At 38.0% G+C, this 15492-nt stretch overlaps 1 protein-coding gene across 2 annotated transcripts; it reads left to right on the plus strand.

The window, feature by feature from the left end:
• The first annotated feature begins 929 nt into the window (after positions 1-929).
• On the plus strand, positions 930-9556 carry MCTS1 (MCTS1 re-initiation and release factor). 2 transcript variants are annotated; one of them, XM_003779717.5, is made up of 6 exons: positions 930-1395; positions 2558-2710; positions 3230-3327; positions 5395-5528; positions 8181-8248; positions 9352-9556. In XM_003779717.5, exons 1-6 carry the CDS (start codon positions 1385-1387, stop codon positions 9431-9433), a joined length of 546 nt encoding a protein of 181 aa, XP_003779765.1. In that variant the 5' UTR covers positions 930-1384; the 3' UTR covers positions 9434-9556. The 2 variants fall into 2 exon arrangements, with proteins under 2 accessions (XP_003779765.1, XP_002832111.1); XM_002832065.5 differs by lacking the exon at positions 930-1395 and adding an exon at positions 1434-2016.
• Positions 9557-15492: the final 5936 nt, after the last annotated feature.

Consider the following 15492-nt stretch of genomic DNA (forward strand, 5'->3'; position numbering starts at 1 on the left):
AAAATTAAAATTGGCCAGGTGTGGTAGTGCATGCCTGTAGTACCAACTACTCGGGAGGCTGAGGCGGGAGGGTCACTTGAGCCGGAAGTTGCAGCTCCAATGAACCATGATCATGCCACTGCACTCCAGCCTAGGTGACAGAGTGAGATGCTGTCTCTAAAACAAAAAACAAAGTGAAACTCTTGATTGGCATAATTTTGTTTCTCTATCAGCTTTCTTTTTAAAAAAAAATTACATAAGTAAAACATGTATCTTTAGCTATTATCTCTTAAATCAGATTACCTTCTGTAATAATTCTATGGGAATTATTCTACGGGAGCACAGTCATTTACGCCTGTAACCCCAGCACTTTGGGATGCCAAGGTGGGAGGATTGCTTGAGCCCAGGACTTTGCAACCAGCCTGGGCAACATAGACCCCGTCTCTACAAAAAAAAAAATAATAATAATAAAAATAAAAAAATTAACCGGGCATGATGGTGTGTGCCTGTAGTTCATGCTACTTGGGAGGCTGAAGTGGGAGGAGCCCTTGAGCCAAGGAGGTAGAGGCTGCAGTGAGCCATGATAGCACCACCGCATTCAAGCCTGGACAAGAATGAGGCCCTGTCTCAATAAAAACCCGCAAAAAACTATGGGAGCATCGCACGGTTGCCAGTGAATAAGGTTATACGATAAAAAACAGGATGCTCAATTAAATTCAGCTAAACGAGCGCTGTATATTTTTAGTGTAAGTATATCCAAAATATTAATAAGGTATACTTACACTGAAACAAATATTCGTTGTTTACCTGAAATTCAAATTTAAATAGGCATCCTGTATTTTCATTTGCTAAACCTGGCAATCCTACCAGCACTTTAACATGAAGCCATGAGAGTTGCCTGGATTCACGCTGGTAGGTAAGCACCAATCCATTCGGTTGCCTCAGACAGGACAGAAACCATTCCCTCTAAAAAAATCGTTTAGTTTGACGATAGGTAGCAACGAAGCACGGAAGAATCTTGACCCTTTGAGGAACCCGTAACTGACGCAAGTGCCATAAATGCTACTTTGATTGATTCCCCGCCCCCTCCATTCTTCTCTTCCTGCAATTGCTCTATCACTTCTTCCCTCTCAAGTCCCGCCCTTTCAGCTACCTCCAACTGCAGAGGAACCGGTTGCCTAAAAGGAGCCGGCAAAAGCGCCTACGTGGAGTCCAGAGGAGCGGAAGTAGTCAGATTTGACTGAGAGCCGTAAAGCACGGCTGGCTCTCGTTTTCCGGATAACGACTACAGCTCCGACTGTCAGTGCCGGCCTTCCTCGTGTGAGGGGATCTGCCGGACCCCTGCAAATTCAATTTCTTTCCCATTCCGGGCCCTTCCCTATCGTCGCCCCCTTCACCTTGGATCATGTTCAAGAAGTAAGGACATGCTGTGGCCTCCATCGGCTGCTCACAAAGGCGGTGGGGTGGGGGTGGGGAAGAGGGCGAGAGCTAAGATCCTCTTTCTCTCTCCCCCGCCCCTGCCATCCTGACTCCCTAAGGTTTTCTATAGTACTATGCTCTCACTCCCAACTTGAACACTTCTTTAAGCTTTCCATCCGTAGTCCTTAATCGGGTTTCAGTCCCTCCACTCCCATTGTTTTTTCTCCTTACCCCTCTTTCTCTTTTGCTCCCCTCCCCCAATTCTGTCTTCATTCCTAGGGTTCTACCAATCACATCCGTGCACTGTGATTTAGGGGCATATCCTCTGTAGCTGAGAGGGGAGCCCTGCGCTCACTGCCATATGTTTATTAGTTATGAACTGAATAAAGGAAGGCTTGACTTCCTGGGTCATGGGAGTGAAGGAGTCTGGGTGACAGGAAGCAAGCGGCCTGTCATGCCTATTGCCTAGCTGCCAGATTAACCTTGCCTTGAAAATAACGATTGCCCCATAGGCTATTCAGTGTAAGGAAGACAAAAATTCCTTGGGAACCTACTAGTGGGTTTGCCTTCCAGATTTGGTAGACGCAAAAAGCAAAGGGGGAACATGGGCAAAGGAAGGTGGGTTTTGTGCATGAAATTTTGAGCAAAAACGAATAGGGATCTTAGAAATCATTATTATCATCACTTAAAATCTCAGCAGATTACATAGCCTAGCAGGGGCCGATTTTCTATGTTATGCTTGGGTTGGTCTTTTGTATCTCAACAATTGAAGGTTTTGTTTTTTGATCTCAGGTTTTATTATTGGTGGGAGCCTGTGTTTCTTCCTAGGTAGAATTGAATAAGATTTTCCAGGAAAGGCATTTGTGTAGCTAATTACAGATTATGGTGCAAAGTATGTCTCATATTCCTCCCCCTAACCCCAGCTAATTGCTGTATACTTGACAGTTTATTTCCATATTGTATTAAGACATTGGTTTTGTGCTGGACAGAGTAAAAGGGAGATGGTATTTTTTTTTTTTAAAAAAAGAACAATTTATTTCATAATTAAGTATCTAAATACTTGGTTGGGAATAAATGACTAATTAGAACAGTACCTTTAGGTATTCTGATACCTCTACTTAGAAATGCCTTTTCTTTTCTTGCAAAAATTACTTGGCAGATTTGATGAAAAAGAAAATGTGTCCAACTGCATCCAGTTGAAAACTTCAGTTATTAAGGGTATTAAGAATCAATTGATAGAGCAATTTCCAGGTATTGAACCATGGCTTAATCAAATCATGCCTAAGAAAGATCCTGTCAAAATAGTCCGATGGTAAGTCTTTGTTTTTGTCTGTGTAAAGCTCGGTGTAGCTGAATATTTAATGATTAGATTGCACTCATACTAAATGGAATTATTTTCAGATTAAGTATTGAAAGATTAATAATGGGGTAGACACAGAATAACTCTAAAACTCCAATATTTGTATTTTCAAAGATTTTCTATGTCCCTGAAAAAATGTGGCTTTGTGTATTGATTGTTCTAGTAAAGAGTTAAATGTTTTAGTTCAGAGTTGGATTTAATTTATTTCAGTTTGTTCTTTAGAGAATTGTTTTATTGAATTACCTAACAATGGAATTAATAAAATGTGAAATAAAATTGGTTGTAGCAGGTAATATTTTTCTTTTTTTCTCTACTGAACTTGTATGATAGGAAAAACAATGTAAACAATATTTTTTGGCCAGGATTTTTACTGACTTTTTAAGAAAGTTTATCACTGTGTATGCATGTTTTATATTGTGAATTTTTGAAAGAAAATATCTAACTTGGTACTTTGTGACATTTGTCTTACAGCCATGAACATATAGAAATCCTTACAGTAAATGGAGAATTACTCTTTTTTAGACAAAGAGAAGGGCCTTTTTATCCAACCCTAAGATTACTTCACAAATGTAAGGTTTTTTTATTTTTATTTTTTGAAATTTTACTCCTATTGCAATATTCAAATGTAAAGTCTTGTAAGAAATATGCATTTAATCAGATAAGACACTGCTGGGGGAGAAAAACAGAAATGTGCATTTGGGGATATTGAAAGACACAAAAAGAGTTTAGAGTGACTTCTGATAATTGACTCATTATTTATTAGTACTAGGTAATAATGGATGTAAAACTAAAATGAATGCCCATCTTGTGGTAAATCTGAAAAATGCAAATTCTCTCATGCATTCCAGAAAGCCCAAGAAAGATCATTTATTCATTCATTCAACAAATATTTATTGCCGGGCACGGAGGTTCACGCCTGTAATCCCAGCACTTTGGGAGGCCAAGGCGGGTGGATCACCTGAGGTCAGGAGTTCGAGACCAGCCTTGCCAACATGGTGAAACCCCGTCTCTACTAAACATACAAAAGTTAGCCGGGCGTGGTCACAGGTGCCTGTAATCCCAGCTACTCAGGAGGCTGAGGCAGGAGAATCACTTGAACCCAGGAGGCAGAGGTTGCAGTGAGCCGAGATCACGCCGTTGCACTCTAGCCCGGGGGACAAGAGCAAGACTTAGTCTCAAAAAAAAAAAAAAAGAAAAAAAGAAACAAAGACAAATATTTATTGAACTTACTATGTGCTAGGTACTCAGCTAGGTGCTGAGAATACAATGGGAAGCAAAGACATTTTCTCTGTCCTTAAGAAACTAATAGTCTATTTTGGAGAATAAACAACAATTAGATAATTACACAAATATGTATTTACAAACTCTGATAAGCATTGTGAGCATTTTCATCTTTTATATTTGTATCTATTTGCCTAGTAGAGAAAAGTCTATATATGGGAAAGCGTTGACTAAGTGTCCTTCCATCCAGTTATTTCCTGTGATGTGTGTAAATGCATTTTTTTTTTAAATTGGGCTCTCTGTTACATAGTTTTTAAAAATTGATACGTCATAGCTGTACATTGTCTGCTGTTGTGGTGCCTGTATCCCCCCCCACCTATATATATTTATAATAGTTGTACATATTTTAGGGGTACATGTGATATTTGATACCTTTATACAGCGTGTAATGATCAAATCAGGGTAATTAGGGTATCTGTCACCTCAGACGTTTATCTTTGTCTTGAGAAGACTACAATTCTTCTAGCTATTTTGAAATATACAGTAAATCATTGTTAAATATAATTTCCTTATTGTACTCTCAAATACTGGAACTTATCGACCTGTATTTTTATACCCCTTAACCAACTTCTCCTCATCCCCTTGTAGTTTTTTTTTTTTTTTTAATTAACAGGCTTTTATTTTTTAGAGCAGTTTTAGGTTTCCAGAAAAAGTAAGCAGAAAGAACAGAGTTCCCTCTCCCCAGTTCAGATTCCCCTATGAATAACATCTTGTGTTGGAATGATACATTTGTAACAATTGATGAACCAGCATTGATACATTATTATTAACGCAAGTCCTTAGTTTACATTAGGGTTTACTTTTTGTATTCTACAGTTTTATGGTTTTTCCCAAATACATAATTTCAAGTATCTACTGTTAAAGTATCATACAGAATGGTTTTATTGCCCTAACATCCTTTGTGTTCCACGTATTCATCCTTCCTCCCCCCACTTCCCCAACCCCAGGTAACCACTGATCTTTTTAATCGTTTTTTTACTCTGCGTTTTTCACTTAACATTATATCACAAAAATTTCCCAGGGCATATTAAGTAGTCTCCAAAAACCATAGTTTTGAAACTATGGTTTTTGGAGAATACTTGGGAGGCTGAGGCGGGAAGATTGCATGAGTCCAAGAATTCAAGGTTATTGTGAGGTATGATTGCTCCACTGCACTCCAGCCTGGGTGGCAGAGCAAGACCCTGTCTCAAAAAAACAAACAAAAAAGATTACCAATTTGGTAAACAAATGATAGTGTTTCAGAGTTTTCTTTTGTATCTGTCAGATTAATTTGGGGAGATACTGTTCAGATCCTTTGCCTTTTTCTATTGAGTCGTTAGTCTTATCATTAATATATTGTATTTCTTTTCTTATAGATCCTTTTATCCTGCCACACCAGCAGGTTGATAAAGGAGCCATCAAATTTGTACTCAGTGGAGCAAATATCATGTGTCCAGGCTTAACTTCTCCTGGAGCTAAGCTTTACCCTGCTGCAGTAGATACCGTTGTTGTATCCTTCCCAGGCTAAAACTGCTGAAAAATGTATTCATTGTGCTCTTATCATTACTGCGAAAGGTGTACCATCCAAGAGAACATTAGATGTACTTTTTTGAAGGTTACTGTTACTCTTATCTCATGCCTTTCTGGTTACATTTGAAGTTGTATAAAGTAATTTTATTTGTTGCTACTAAATTATCTCATCTTAGGTCGTTTCTTAGAAGTTAAATGAGAACAAGTTGCAAAAGAGTCTCAGCTGCATTTCAGCCCAGTCAGGGCCTACTGTTATCAGACTTAGGACACAATAGGGAATTCTTGATTACTAGGGGAAAGGATATAGATGATATAATTGGATCAGCTTTTTGGATATCAACTTGCCACTGTAATGTTCATTTTGACTTACTGACATACATTGGAGTAAAAGCTCTCAAAAGGGAAAAGAATTAGGCACCAGGTATAGGTATCTCTTACCAAGCAACAATTTTGTGTTAGGAGTGAATAGTGGAAAATATTGGCAACCTCCAACTTTTATTTTGAAAATTAATTATTTGAAAAGTTGAGTTTGGGGGCCTCAGGGCATGTTTTCTCAAAGAGAAATGTCAGAGTCCCAGATAGTCCTTAAAGATCGATTCAACTCATGACATAGCTGAATAATTCTGCATTATTTCCATTTCTACCATGCTGTTTCAGCTATTTTCTGGATTAAATAGATTTTTGTGACTATTCTGGACAGGAGAACATCTTCTCCTTTATCATAGCTAAAGTAGCCATTTGCCTCAGGTATAGAAAAGGAATGGTACTTGGTGGGAATAGGGAAATTACTTTTAGAGTGTGTTTATCTTATTTTAGTTTTTGAGATGGAGTCTCGCTCTGTTGCCCAAGCTGCAGTGCAGTGGCACGATCTTGTCTCACTGCAACATCTGCCTCCTGGGTTCAAGCAGTTCTCCTGCCTCAGCCTCTCGAGTAGCTGAGATTACAGGCACCCGCTACCACGCCTGGCTCATTTTTGTATTTTTAGTAGAGACAGGGTTTCACCATGTTGGTCAGGCTGGTCTCAAACTCCTGACCTCAGGTGATCCACCCGCTTTGGCCTCCCAAAGTGCTGGGATTACAGGTGTGAGCCACCGCGCCCAGCCAGGGGTGTGTTTAAGAAGAATAAGAAAAAAAAATGATATTCTCTGTTGGGGCAGTTATAGCGAAGGGATAGTATAAGTAGTATGTTTATATTCTAGGAACAGCTTATGTTGACATGCTTTTTGCCTAATAGGTGCTCACATATTTGGAACACTGAATGAATTGAAAATCAAGGGAGAAAAGTGAGGATGGGTTTTTTGTTGTTGTTGTTTGTTTTTAATATTTATTAAGTGTTGGTAAATTTATAGTTCTGGAGTTAACCTTAAATGGAAAATTTTCTTAGTACCTAGTCTTTACTTTTAAAAATAATTTTTATTTTGAAACAGTTATAGATTTAGAGAAAGTTGTTAAAAAAAATGGTACAGAGAGGTCTTGTGTACCCTGAATCTTGACTTTTTAAAATATGTACTGCAGTGTTTAACATTCCAGAAACTTCAAATGTTAACCAAGACCACTCTGGTTTTTCTAGAAAGGTTGAAACTGTTATATCGGGCTCTTAAAGATAGACTGGGAATTTAACTATTATTTTAAAACATCCTTTACATAAAACCACCATTCAGGCCGGGTGTGGTGGCTCATGCCTGTAATCTCAGCACTTTGGGAGGCTGAGGCGGGCAGATCACCTGAGGTCAGGAGTTCGAGACAAGCCTGGCCAACATGGCGAAACCCTGTCTATGCTAAAAATACAAAAATTAGCCGGGTGGGGTGGCGTGCGCCTGTAATCCCATCTACTAGGGAGGTTGAGGCCGGAGAATTGCTTGAACTCAGGAGGCGGAGGTTGCAGTGAGCCGAGATCATGCCACTACACTCCAGCTGGGTGACAAAGCAAGACTCCGTCTCAAAAAAACAAAAAAACAGCCGGCCATGGTGGCTCACGCCTATAATGCCACCACTTTGGGAGGCCGAGGCAGGCGGATCATGAGGTCAGGAGTTCAAGACCAGCCTGGCCAACATGGTGAAATCCCGTCTCTACTAAAAATACAAAAGTTAGCCGGGTGTGGTGGCACGCGCCTGTAGTCCCAGCTACTTGGGAGGCTGAGGCAGGAGAATTGCTTGAACCTGGGAGGCAGAGGTTGCAGTGAGCCAAGACTGCGCCATTGCACTCCAGCCTGGGCAACAGAGTGAGACTCTGTCTCAAGAACAAACAAAAATCCCCACCATTCAGTGATCAGAATAATTAATCAGAACAATTAATATTTATTGATTTCACAGTTTTTAGTATTTATGTGCAAGAAATTTTACTCCTTTTTTTGTGTGACTTATTCTGGTTTTGTTAGCATGGGGTTATAGTATTAACATTTGACTTGAAAGAACAGGGGTTATTAGATTTATTCATTTAGCATTTACTGAGTATTTACAGTGTACCCACAGACTCTGCTAGGTCTCTGCTCTCAAGGAGTTAATGGTCTAGGAGAAGACACAAGAGGGGTTCCAAGTGGCTTAACTAGTAACATGATCATTATTTGACACCCTTCCCTTGATGGGGAGGCCCCAAGGCATTTTGATAGTTTTCTTAGCTGTGTTCTTTCAGGCTATCATGGCAGAAGGAAAACAGCATGCTCTATGTGTTGGAGTCATGAAGATGTCTGCAGAAGACATGTAAGTCTTACTTTAGGCCCCCTTAACTTTTGATATATGGGTAACCAACCCAGGAAGCATCAGAATTACAGGCGAAATTTGCTATCATGCATACCACATTACACAAATATCCAAGCACAGAAGCTTCATTTCTGATATTTCCTAACACTTAGGAAGCCAATGAAACCTATTTTGTCTTCAGGATTGTAGTCTTTCTTAAGCACTGAAAAGAACCCATGTGCCAACACAGCTGTTTTATATGTGTGTACGTGGTACTTTAGGAATCTTATTTAGTATAATTTAAATTGGGGGAGGAGGGAAGATGTTTTACTGCTAGCTTCATTTTATTTATTTTTATTTTTATTTTTTAAAATTTTTTTGAGATGGAGTCTCACTCTGTTGCCCAGGCTGGAGTGCAGTGGCGCGATCTCGGCTCACTGCAACCTCTGCCTCCCGGGTTCAAGCTATTCTTGTGCCTCAGCCTTCCAAGTAGTTGGGATTACAGGTGTGCGCCATAATGTTCAGCTAATTTTTGTATTTTTAGTAGAGATGGGGTTTCACCATGTTGGCCAGGCCAGTCTTGAACTCCTGACCTCACGTGATCCACCCACCTCGGCCTCCCAAAGTGTTGGGATTACAGGTGTGAGCCACTGCGCCTGATCATTACTGCTAGTTTTAAAAACAGTGATATATCTCACCACCACACAGTATCTTATATTCTGACCTGGTAGTACAAGAAATGTAGAATATTTAGAGAACTAGTAAAGCTATATTATCAAAACATAGGCAGTATATTTAAAAACTTTAGAACCCATTTGATGACCAAATTAGTGGTATTAATTATGTTTCAGGGTTAATGTAGCACTTTGATATTCCCCTAGTCTTGTGACATTGTTACTCTGGTTCTATAGACCCACTAGTTAGATCACTAAAATCACTTTTAGATATGAGCTGCCACAGAGTAATGTAGTTTAATATAAACAACAATGTAATTGTGATGTCAATAAGTTCTTTACTTGTGGCTTAATAATTAAAAAATAACAATATACTTTGAATTATATTTATCACGAGTAAGACTATAAAAATGCATAAAAGATGTTTATGTGTTTTTTTTCCTTCTACAGTGAGAAAGTCAACAAAGGAATTGGCATTGAAAATATCCATTATTTAAATGATGGGCTGTGGCATATGAAGACATATAAATGAGCCTCAGAAGGAATGCACTTGGGCTAAATATGGATATTGTGCTGTATCTGTGTTTGTGTCTGTGTGTGACAGCATGAAGATAATGCCTGTGGTTATGCTGAATAAATTCACCAGATGCTAAAATTCTGTTAGCTTCAGAAATTATTTTAAGTTTTCTTAAACTCAAGTTAAAATTGGGTAGCAAACTTGGATATTAAAAGGTATCTGGTAAGTAACCAAACTCAGACAACTTAACGTCCTTTCTTAGGCTAATGATATAAGAGTGAAGAGCAGGACTTGGTCAATGGATTGCCACTTTATGGTAGACCTCTAGAGAAACTGTCTAGTTAAATGGGGCTAGAAACTAGACTAGGAATTTTATTCTGTTACTCCAGAGGACCCAGCAGTGCTCATTCTCTTGTGTGTGTGTGTGTGTATGTGTTTTGTTTGTTGATTGTTTTTTTAAAAACAACTTTTCAATGGAAAATTCTAAACATATTCAGAAGTCTGGAGAATAGTATAATGGACCTCTCCATATCCATCACCCAGTTTCAGTTTATGGTCAGTCTTATTTCATTTATACGTCAATTATTTCTCCCCACCCCCCAATTATTTTGAAGCAAATCCCAGACATCCTATCATTTCATCCATAACTACTTTCTTTTTTTTTTTTTTTTTTTTTTTGAAACAGGGTCTTGCTCTGTTGCCCAGGCTGGAGTGCAGTGGTACGATCTTGGCTCACTGTAACCTCCACCTCCCGGGTTCAAGCGATTCTTGTGCCTCAGCCTCCTGAGTAGCTGGGATTACAGGCATGTGCCACCATGCCCGGCTAATTTTGTATTTTGGGTAGAGACGGGGTTTCGCTATGTTGGCCAGACTGGTCTTGAACTCTTGGCCTCAAGTGATCCGTCCCCCTCTGCCTCCCAAAGTGCTGGGATTACAGGCATGAGCCACCATGCCCAGCTAATTTTTATATATTTTATAGTTGGCCAGGCTGGTCTTGAACTCCTGGCCTCAAGTGATCCGCCTCCGTTCAGCCTCCCAAAGTGCTGAGATTATAGGCATGAGTCACCATGCCTGGCATCATAACTACTTTAGTATGTATCTTTAAAAATTAGAAAAACACCACAATACCATTATCACACTTAAAAGTTGAACTGTTTCTTAATATGATCAACTGTCTAGACTGTTAATTCTCTTAACTGTTGGTTTGCTTGAAATAGGTACCACACAAGGTTCATACATTGCATTTGGTTGTTATTTATTGAAGTCTGTTTAATTTATAAGTTACCTTTTCTTTTCCCCCTTAAATTATTTAAGAAATCTAGTTGTTTTGTCTTTAAAGTTTCCACACATATTCTGGATTTTGTTGATTGTATCACTGTGAAGTCATTAACTTGTTTTTATGCCTCCTGCATATCCTGTAAACAAATAAGATTGATCAGATTCAGGTTCAGTTTTTTTAGTGCCTTCTTTTTTGAGTAAAGTCATACCAAACAGATGCCCAGAACATCTGGATTTGGGTCCCCACTAGACTCCTCAAATAATGTATATCTTCTATAAGTGGAATATGAGGGACATGGACCTGCTTTAGTAAGAACAGTAATCTGTTTGGGGAGTTAAAAGAGCAGTTGTGGATTTATTTATTGTTAAAGACCATTTTTCTTCCTAATAACCTTGCTGTTATTCTAGTGTCTTAGCCATCTTCATTTGGTTGTTTACCAATATGACATGTGATTTTATTTTTCAGATGGATACAGACATATACAAGATTGTGGTGACCTGTGTTACAGTTAGAAGTTGGTGAGAAAGGTGAGGGTGGATAGCAAAAAGAGAGAGATCATTTGGCTGGCTGTTCCAGCTGGGTCTCCCAGGATGTAACATAGGTGGACATAGATCCAGGGTCTGACCCTCAGCTTGAGAAACCATTTCCCACTGATGAAACTTGTAAGACTCGGAGATTCCCCAGTTAGAATATAAATGTATTAATTCATAGTGATAGGTCTGCCTATGGTAAACAATTAGAAAACAGGAAGTTACTTGGTAAACACAGGTATGAGCAAAGGAAGATTGATAAATTGGGGTAATATTTCAGTTGTGCTGAGGTAAGACTTGGAGAATTTTTCCTGCTTCATCATTAATTAGAATGCTTATCTCTGCCAAAATCTCGTCTCTTTCCTAGCCCATAGAGGTGCCCTGATATTTTATTTCCTATATCCTTTTCAAGTTCCATGTAGTTTTCCTTATGTTATGACAGTTTTATTCTGCAGCTTACCATATTATTTATTCCTGGTCCATAAAAGTATAAATAGTCTCATCAGGAACTCATTTGTAAGTCATCTCCCAGGGAGCTTTCTTCAACAGATAGTTTCATTTTTTGCTGACTTACTGGCTTCAAATTCAGATGTCTCCCTATTTGGGGGAGGAAGCACCCTATTTGAGGCCTGTAGCTCCTTATGTTCTTAAAAAGAATATACAAGTCATTTATGTCAGAATCAAACTTTGAACCTTTATTTTTGTTGCTAAGATAATGTTTTTTGACCAAGACTGCCTATGGAGTATTAGCAATGAAAAACAAAGCACACATATACACACATTAGAGAAGTAAAAACTTTTAATAGCTTGGTTTTTGAAATAATTCATCTTTATGTCTAACCACTGTTATAGTGGGTGTAAGGAACACTTTTTAAATATTCAACATCAACATCTGTGCTTGTTTTTCTACTGTGCTGAGGTACACTGTGTTGCCTTGGTGATATGGACTAAATATGTATGTTCTCTGCTTCCCCTGGGTCTGAGGCCTCTGCTCATCACTGTTAATCAGGGATGTCACTCTACATGTGTGATCCTTGTCATTTTCTAAACATTAGGTCATACATGAAAGGCAATTCAAAGAGATTAAACTAGCAGATGTGTCAGCATCTTTAGATACTGTGCTTAATGGAAACTTAGTTTACCCATATTCCTGAGAATAGGAATACAGGGATAGAGAGCCTGCTTCTCTCAGGCAGTGTGTCTTTAGTTCATTTTTAGTTTCAAAATTAAGTTTGTGTCAAACCAACCTACAATCTAGTAACTTGTGTATTGGACTCACTTTTACTTAGACAAGGTCAGTTCAGCTCAATAGGTATTTATTGAGTATCTACTAGGTTCTAAGTGACGTGGCACGAAGATGAATAATACAGAAGTAGCCCTTGCCCTTAAGGAGCTTCCAATCTAGTGAGTAAAGAAAATTTACATTTTAAATAATCTGGGTAATGGTGACAGCCCAATATTAATATGTAAAGCCAGTAGGAATGTACTAATACTTTTCCAATTTTAGTCATCAAAAATTGTAAATTACAAATGAACTAAATGTAGTAATATTCCATAGATTGTATCCAATGTGAGGGTAAAAAAAAAATCCCAGATGTCTTGGAGTTGCCGTGATTTAGCATTCCAACTCAGATGATTGTCCTGTTGTCCAGTGACATAATGGCCTGATCAGTTCTCTTCTAGCAGACTGTCTGTTACGGTGGTTTGGTAGTGGTCTGTTGGGAAGCTGCATTTTTCCTTTTCTGTTTTTATGCTCTGGACCCCAAACAAAAACAGCTGGATTTATCCCATGGGTAGTCATGAACATTTCCAATTCGAGGGATTTTATATTCCCCAAACAGAAGGTTATATGGCATATATCAAATAATAATGATATCCAGCCAGGTTCCCCCTCGTACACAAATCAGTAACTGAAGATACAGTATTTCTAAATATAATACTTCAGAGGACGAGATAAGAATTACAATTCGCTAAATTCATGGAGGTGTTTCATTATAATAAACATGTCACTTATTAATAATGTAGCAATTATATATTAATGGAAATATGAATGTATGCCCAAGCAAAATGTTGTAAATATTTTAACTTTGTTTATCTAGGTTCCTTAATTTTGATAATATAATTATCAAGGCTCTTCAAGAAACTCAAAATGATTCCAATTTCTAAGGAGTATCCATTAAAACTGATATATAATGAAAGAAAAACAGTGAAAATGTATGCATCAGTTTCTAAAGAAATCATACTTGTCATTGTAGAGACTGATGCATATAAATTAAATGTATTATACATTTTTATACTTGTATGTATTTTATACTTGGTATGAATACTTTTATTACACTTTTTAGGGCAGGTAAAAGAATGAGTAGATATTATCAACTATAATAACAATTTGTTGAATACTGTGTTAAAACCAAGAAAAGGACCACAACTCCACGAGATCAGGAATGAATGAACAAAATTGAGGGCCAGTTTTTAAATCATTGTTGAGACTATTAGGTTCATCTGTCTGTTTAAGAGTCTGGCCTTAGGGAATATAATTTATGCATGTAAAAAAATACAGGAGATGATTCACTGGAATTTCTCTTAATAATACCATGTTCATTAAGAATAGGTCATTGGGAGGAAAAATAAAAACACCTGAACTCATTAGTATAATTAATATTTGCCTCTTAGAGTGAAAATTAAAGAACTCCAAATTTTAGCCTTGAATACTTTGAGAAATAAAAGATGAATTAGTGAAATAATTTCTACTTAAAATCTTAGTTGTTACAGAGAATGACATGCCTCACTATTAATGTCCAATTCTAATTAAATGGATTGTTTTAGAAATGTATTTGTGAAATATAGCAAACATAGCTAGTAATACTAACAGGTGAAAACTGATATTTCAAATGACTAAATAGACTTGGATTAGAGGACGGTAGGAAAAGGTGTGTAACTAACAGAAGCAGTTAACCAAAAAATGAGCTTCAGGCATCAGTCTTATTTGGAAGACTGTAAATCAACAGGCTAACGTTCAAAATATGGCAGACATCTTAATATCAATGTATGCTAAATTGGTTTATCTTTAGGCAGAAACAGAAAGCAAAAAATTAAACTCATCCAACTCATACACTTGTTGTTGTTGTTGTTGTTGTTTTTGAGATGGAGTCTTGCTTCATTGCCCAGGCTGGAGTGCAATGGCACGATCTCGGCTCACTGCAACCTCTGTCTTCCAGGTTCAAGCGATTCTCCTGCCTCAGCCTCCTGAGTAGCTGGGATCCCATGCGTGTGCCACCACACCTAGCTAATTTTTGTATTTTTAGTAGAGACAGGGTTTCACCATGTTGGCCAGGCTGGTCTCAAACTCCTGACCTCAGGTGATGCACCCGCCTTGGCCTCCCAAAGTGCTGGGATTACAGGTGTGAACCACCACGCCCGACCCAACTAATACATTTTTAAAATCCCATTTTAAAAGTAAAACCACAGTTTTCATATAACAAATGTTATTGCTCTTCATTTCATTCTCCAATTTTAAAATGCTTTACTTTCAGCCAATATGTGAATATAGGAGACTTCAAAGGCATAATCAATTACTCCCTTAAAGTTCATTGTAAGTGTTCTCAGAATTCTACCACCTAGAATTTAAAGACGGGAAATTTACTTTTTCTTTATAATTTTAATTTCTTATCACAAGACTCGATTGTCAATAACTGTTAACTTCCATTTAATAATCTATGGTGAAATAGGTAATTTCTTCTTATTTTCACAAGTGTGTGAGTAAAAGACTGGGTTTTAAGCAATAAATCATTTGTTCTAACTAAGCACATGCTTGGAAAAAGTGCTATTTTTCCAAACATATGCCTTGAAAACAAATAAAATTCAATTGCCTTTTGGTTCACGGGAAGCCGTATTGGGGTGGCTTCCAAGATTGGCCAACCTGTTTTTATTCTTACCACCTCTTTCAAAAAGGGATGTTGTCTTTGTCCCCAAATTCTGGGGTTGTCCTATGCTGATGCATAATGAAGCCCTGAGGCTTGGAAACTTGCAAACCAATAAGATGATTTAATGATGAAACTGCATGTCAGTTTGACACTGTCTATTAATAGTCCTTGAGTGAGCTTAAATTTGAGACACTTTTAAAAGCAGCATGTAGTTCCAGTTTTGATTCCCTTATCAGTGGAGCTTGAGATGTCTGTTCCTGCCGACTGATGTTTTAACAAATTTTTAGTTTCTCATGGTCTGAAAGATTTTGTATGCACGTCTTAGTCTAGATACTGTTTTCA

Source organism: Pongo abelii, chromosome X (genome assembly GCF_028885655.2).
Source record: "Pongo abelii isolate AG06213 chromosome X, NHGRI_mPonAbe1-v2.0_pri, whole genome shotgun sequence".
Taxonomy (NCBI): domain Eukaryota; kingdom Metazoa; phylum Chordata; class Mammalia; order Primates; family Hominidae; genus Pongo; species Pongo abelii.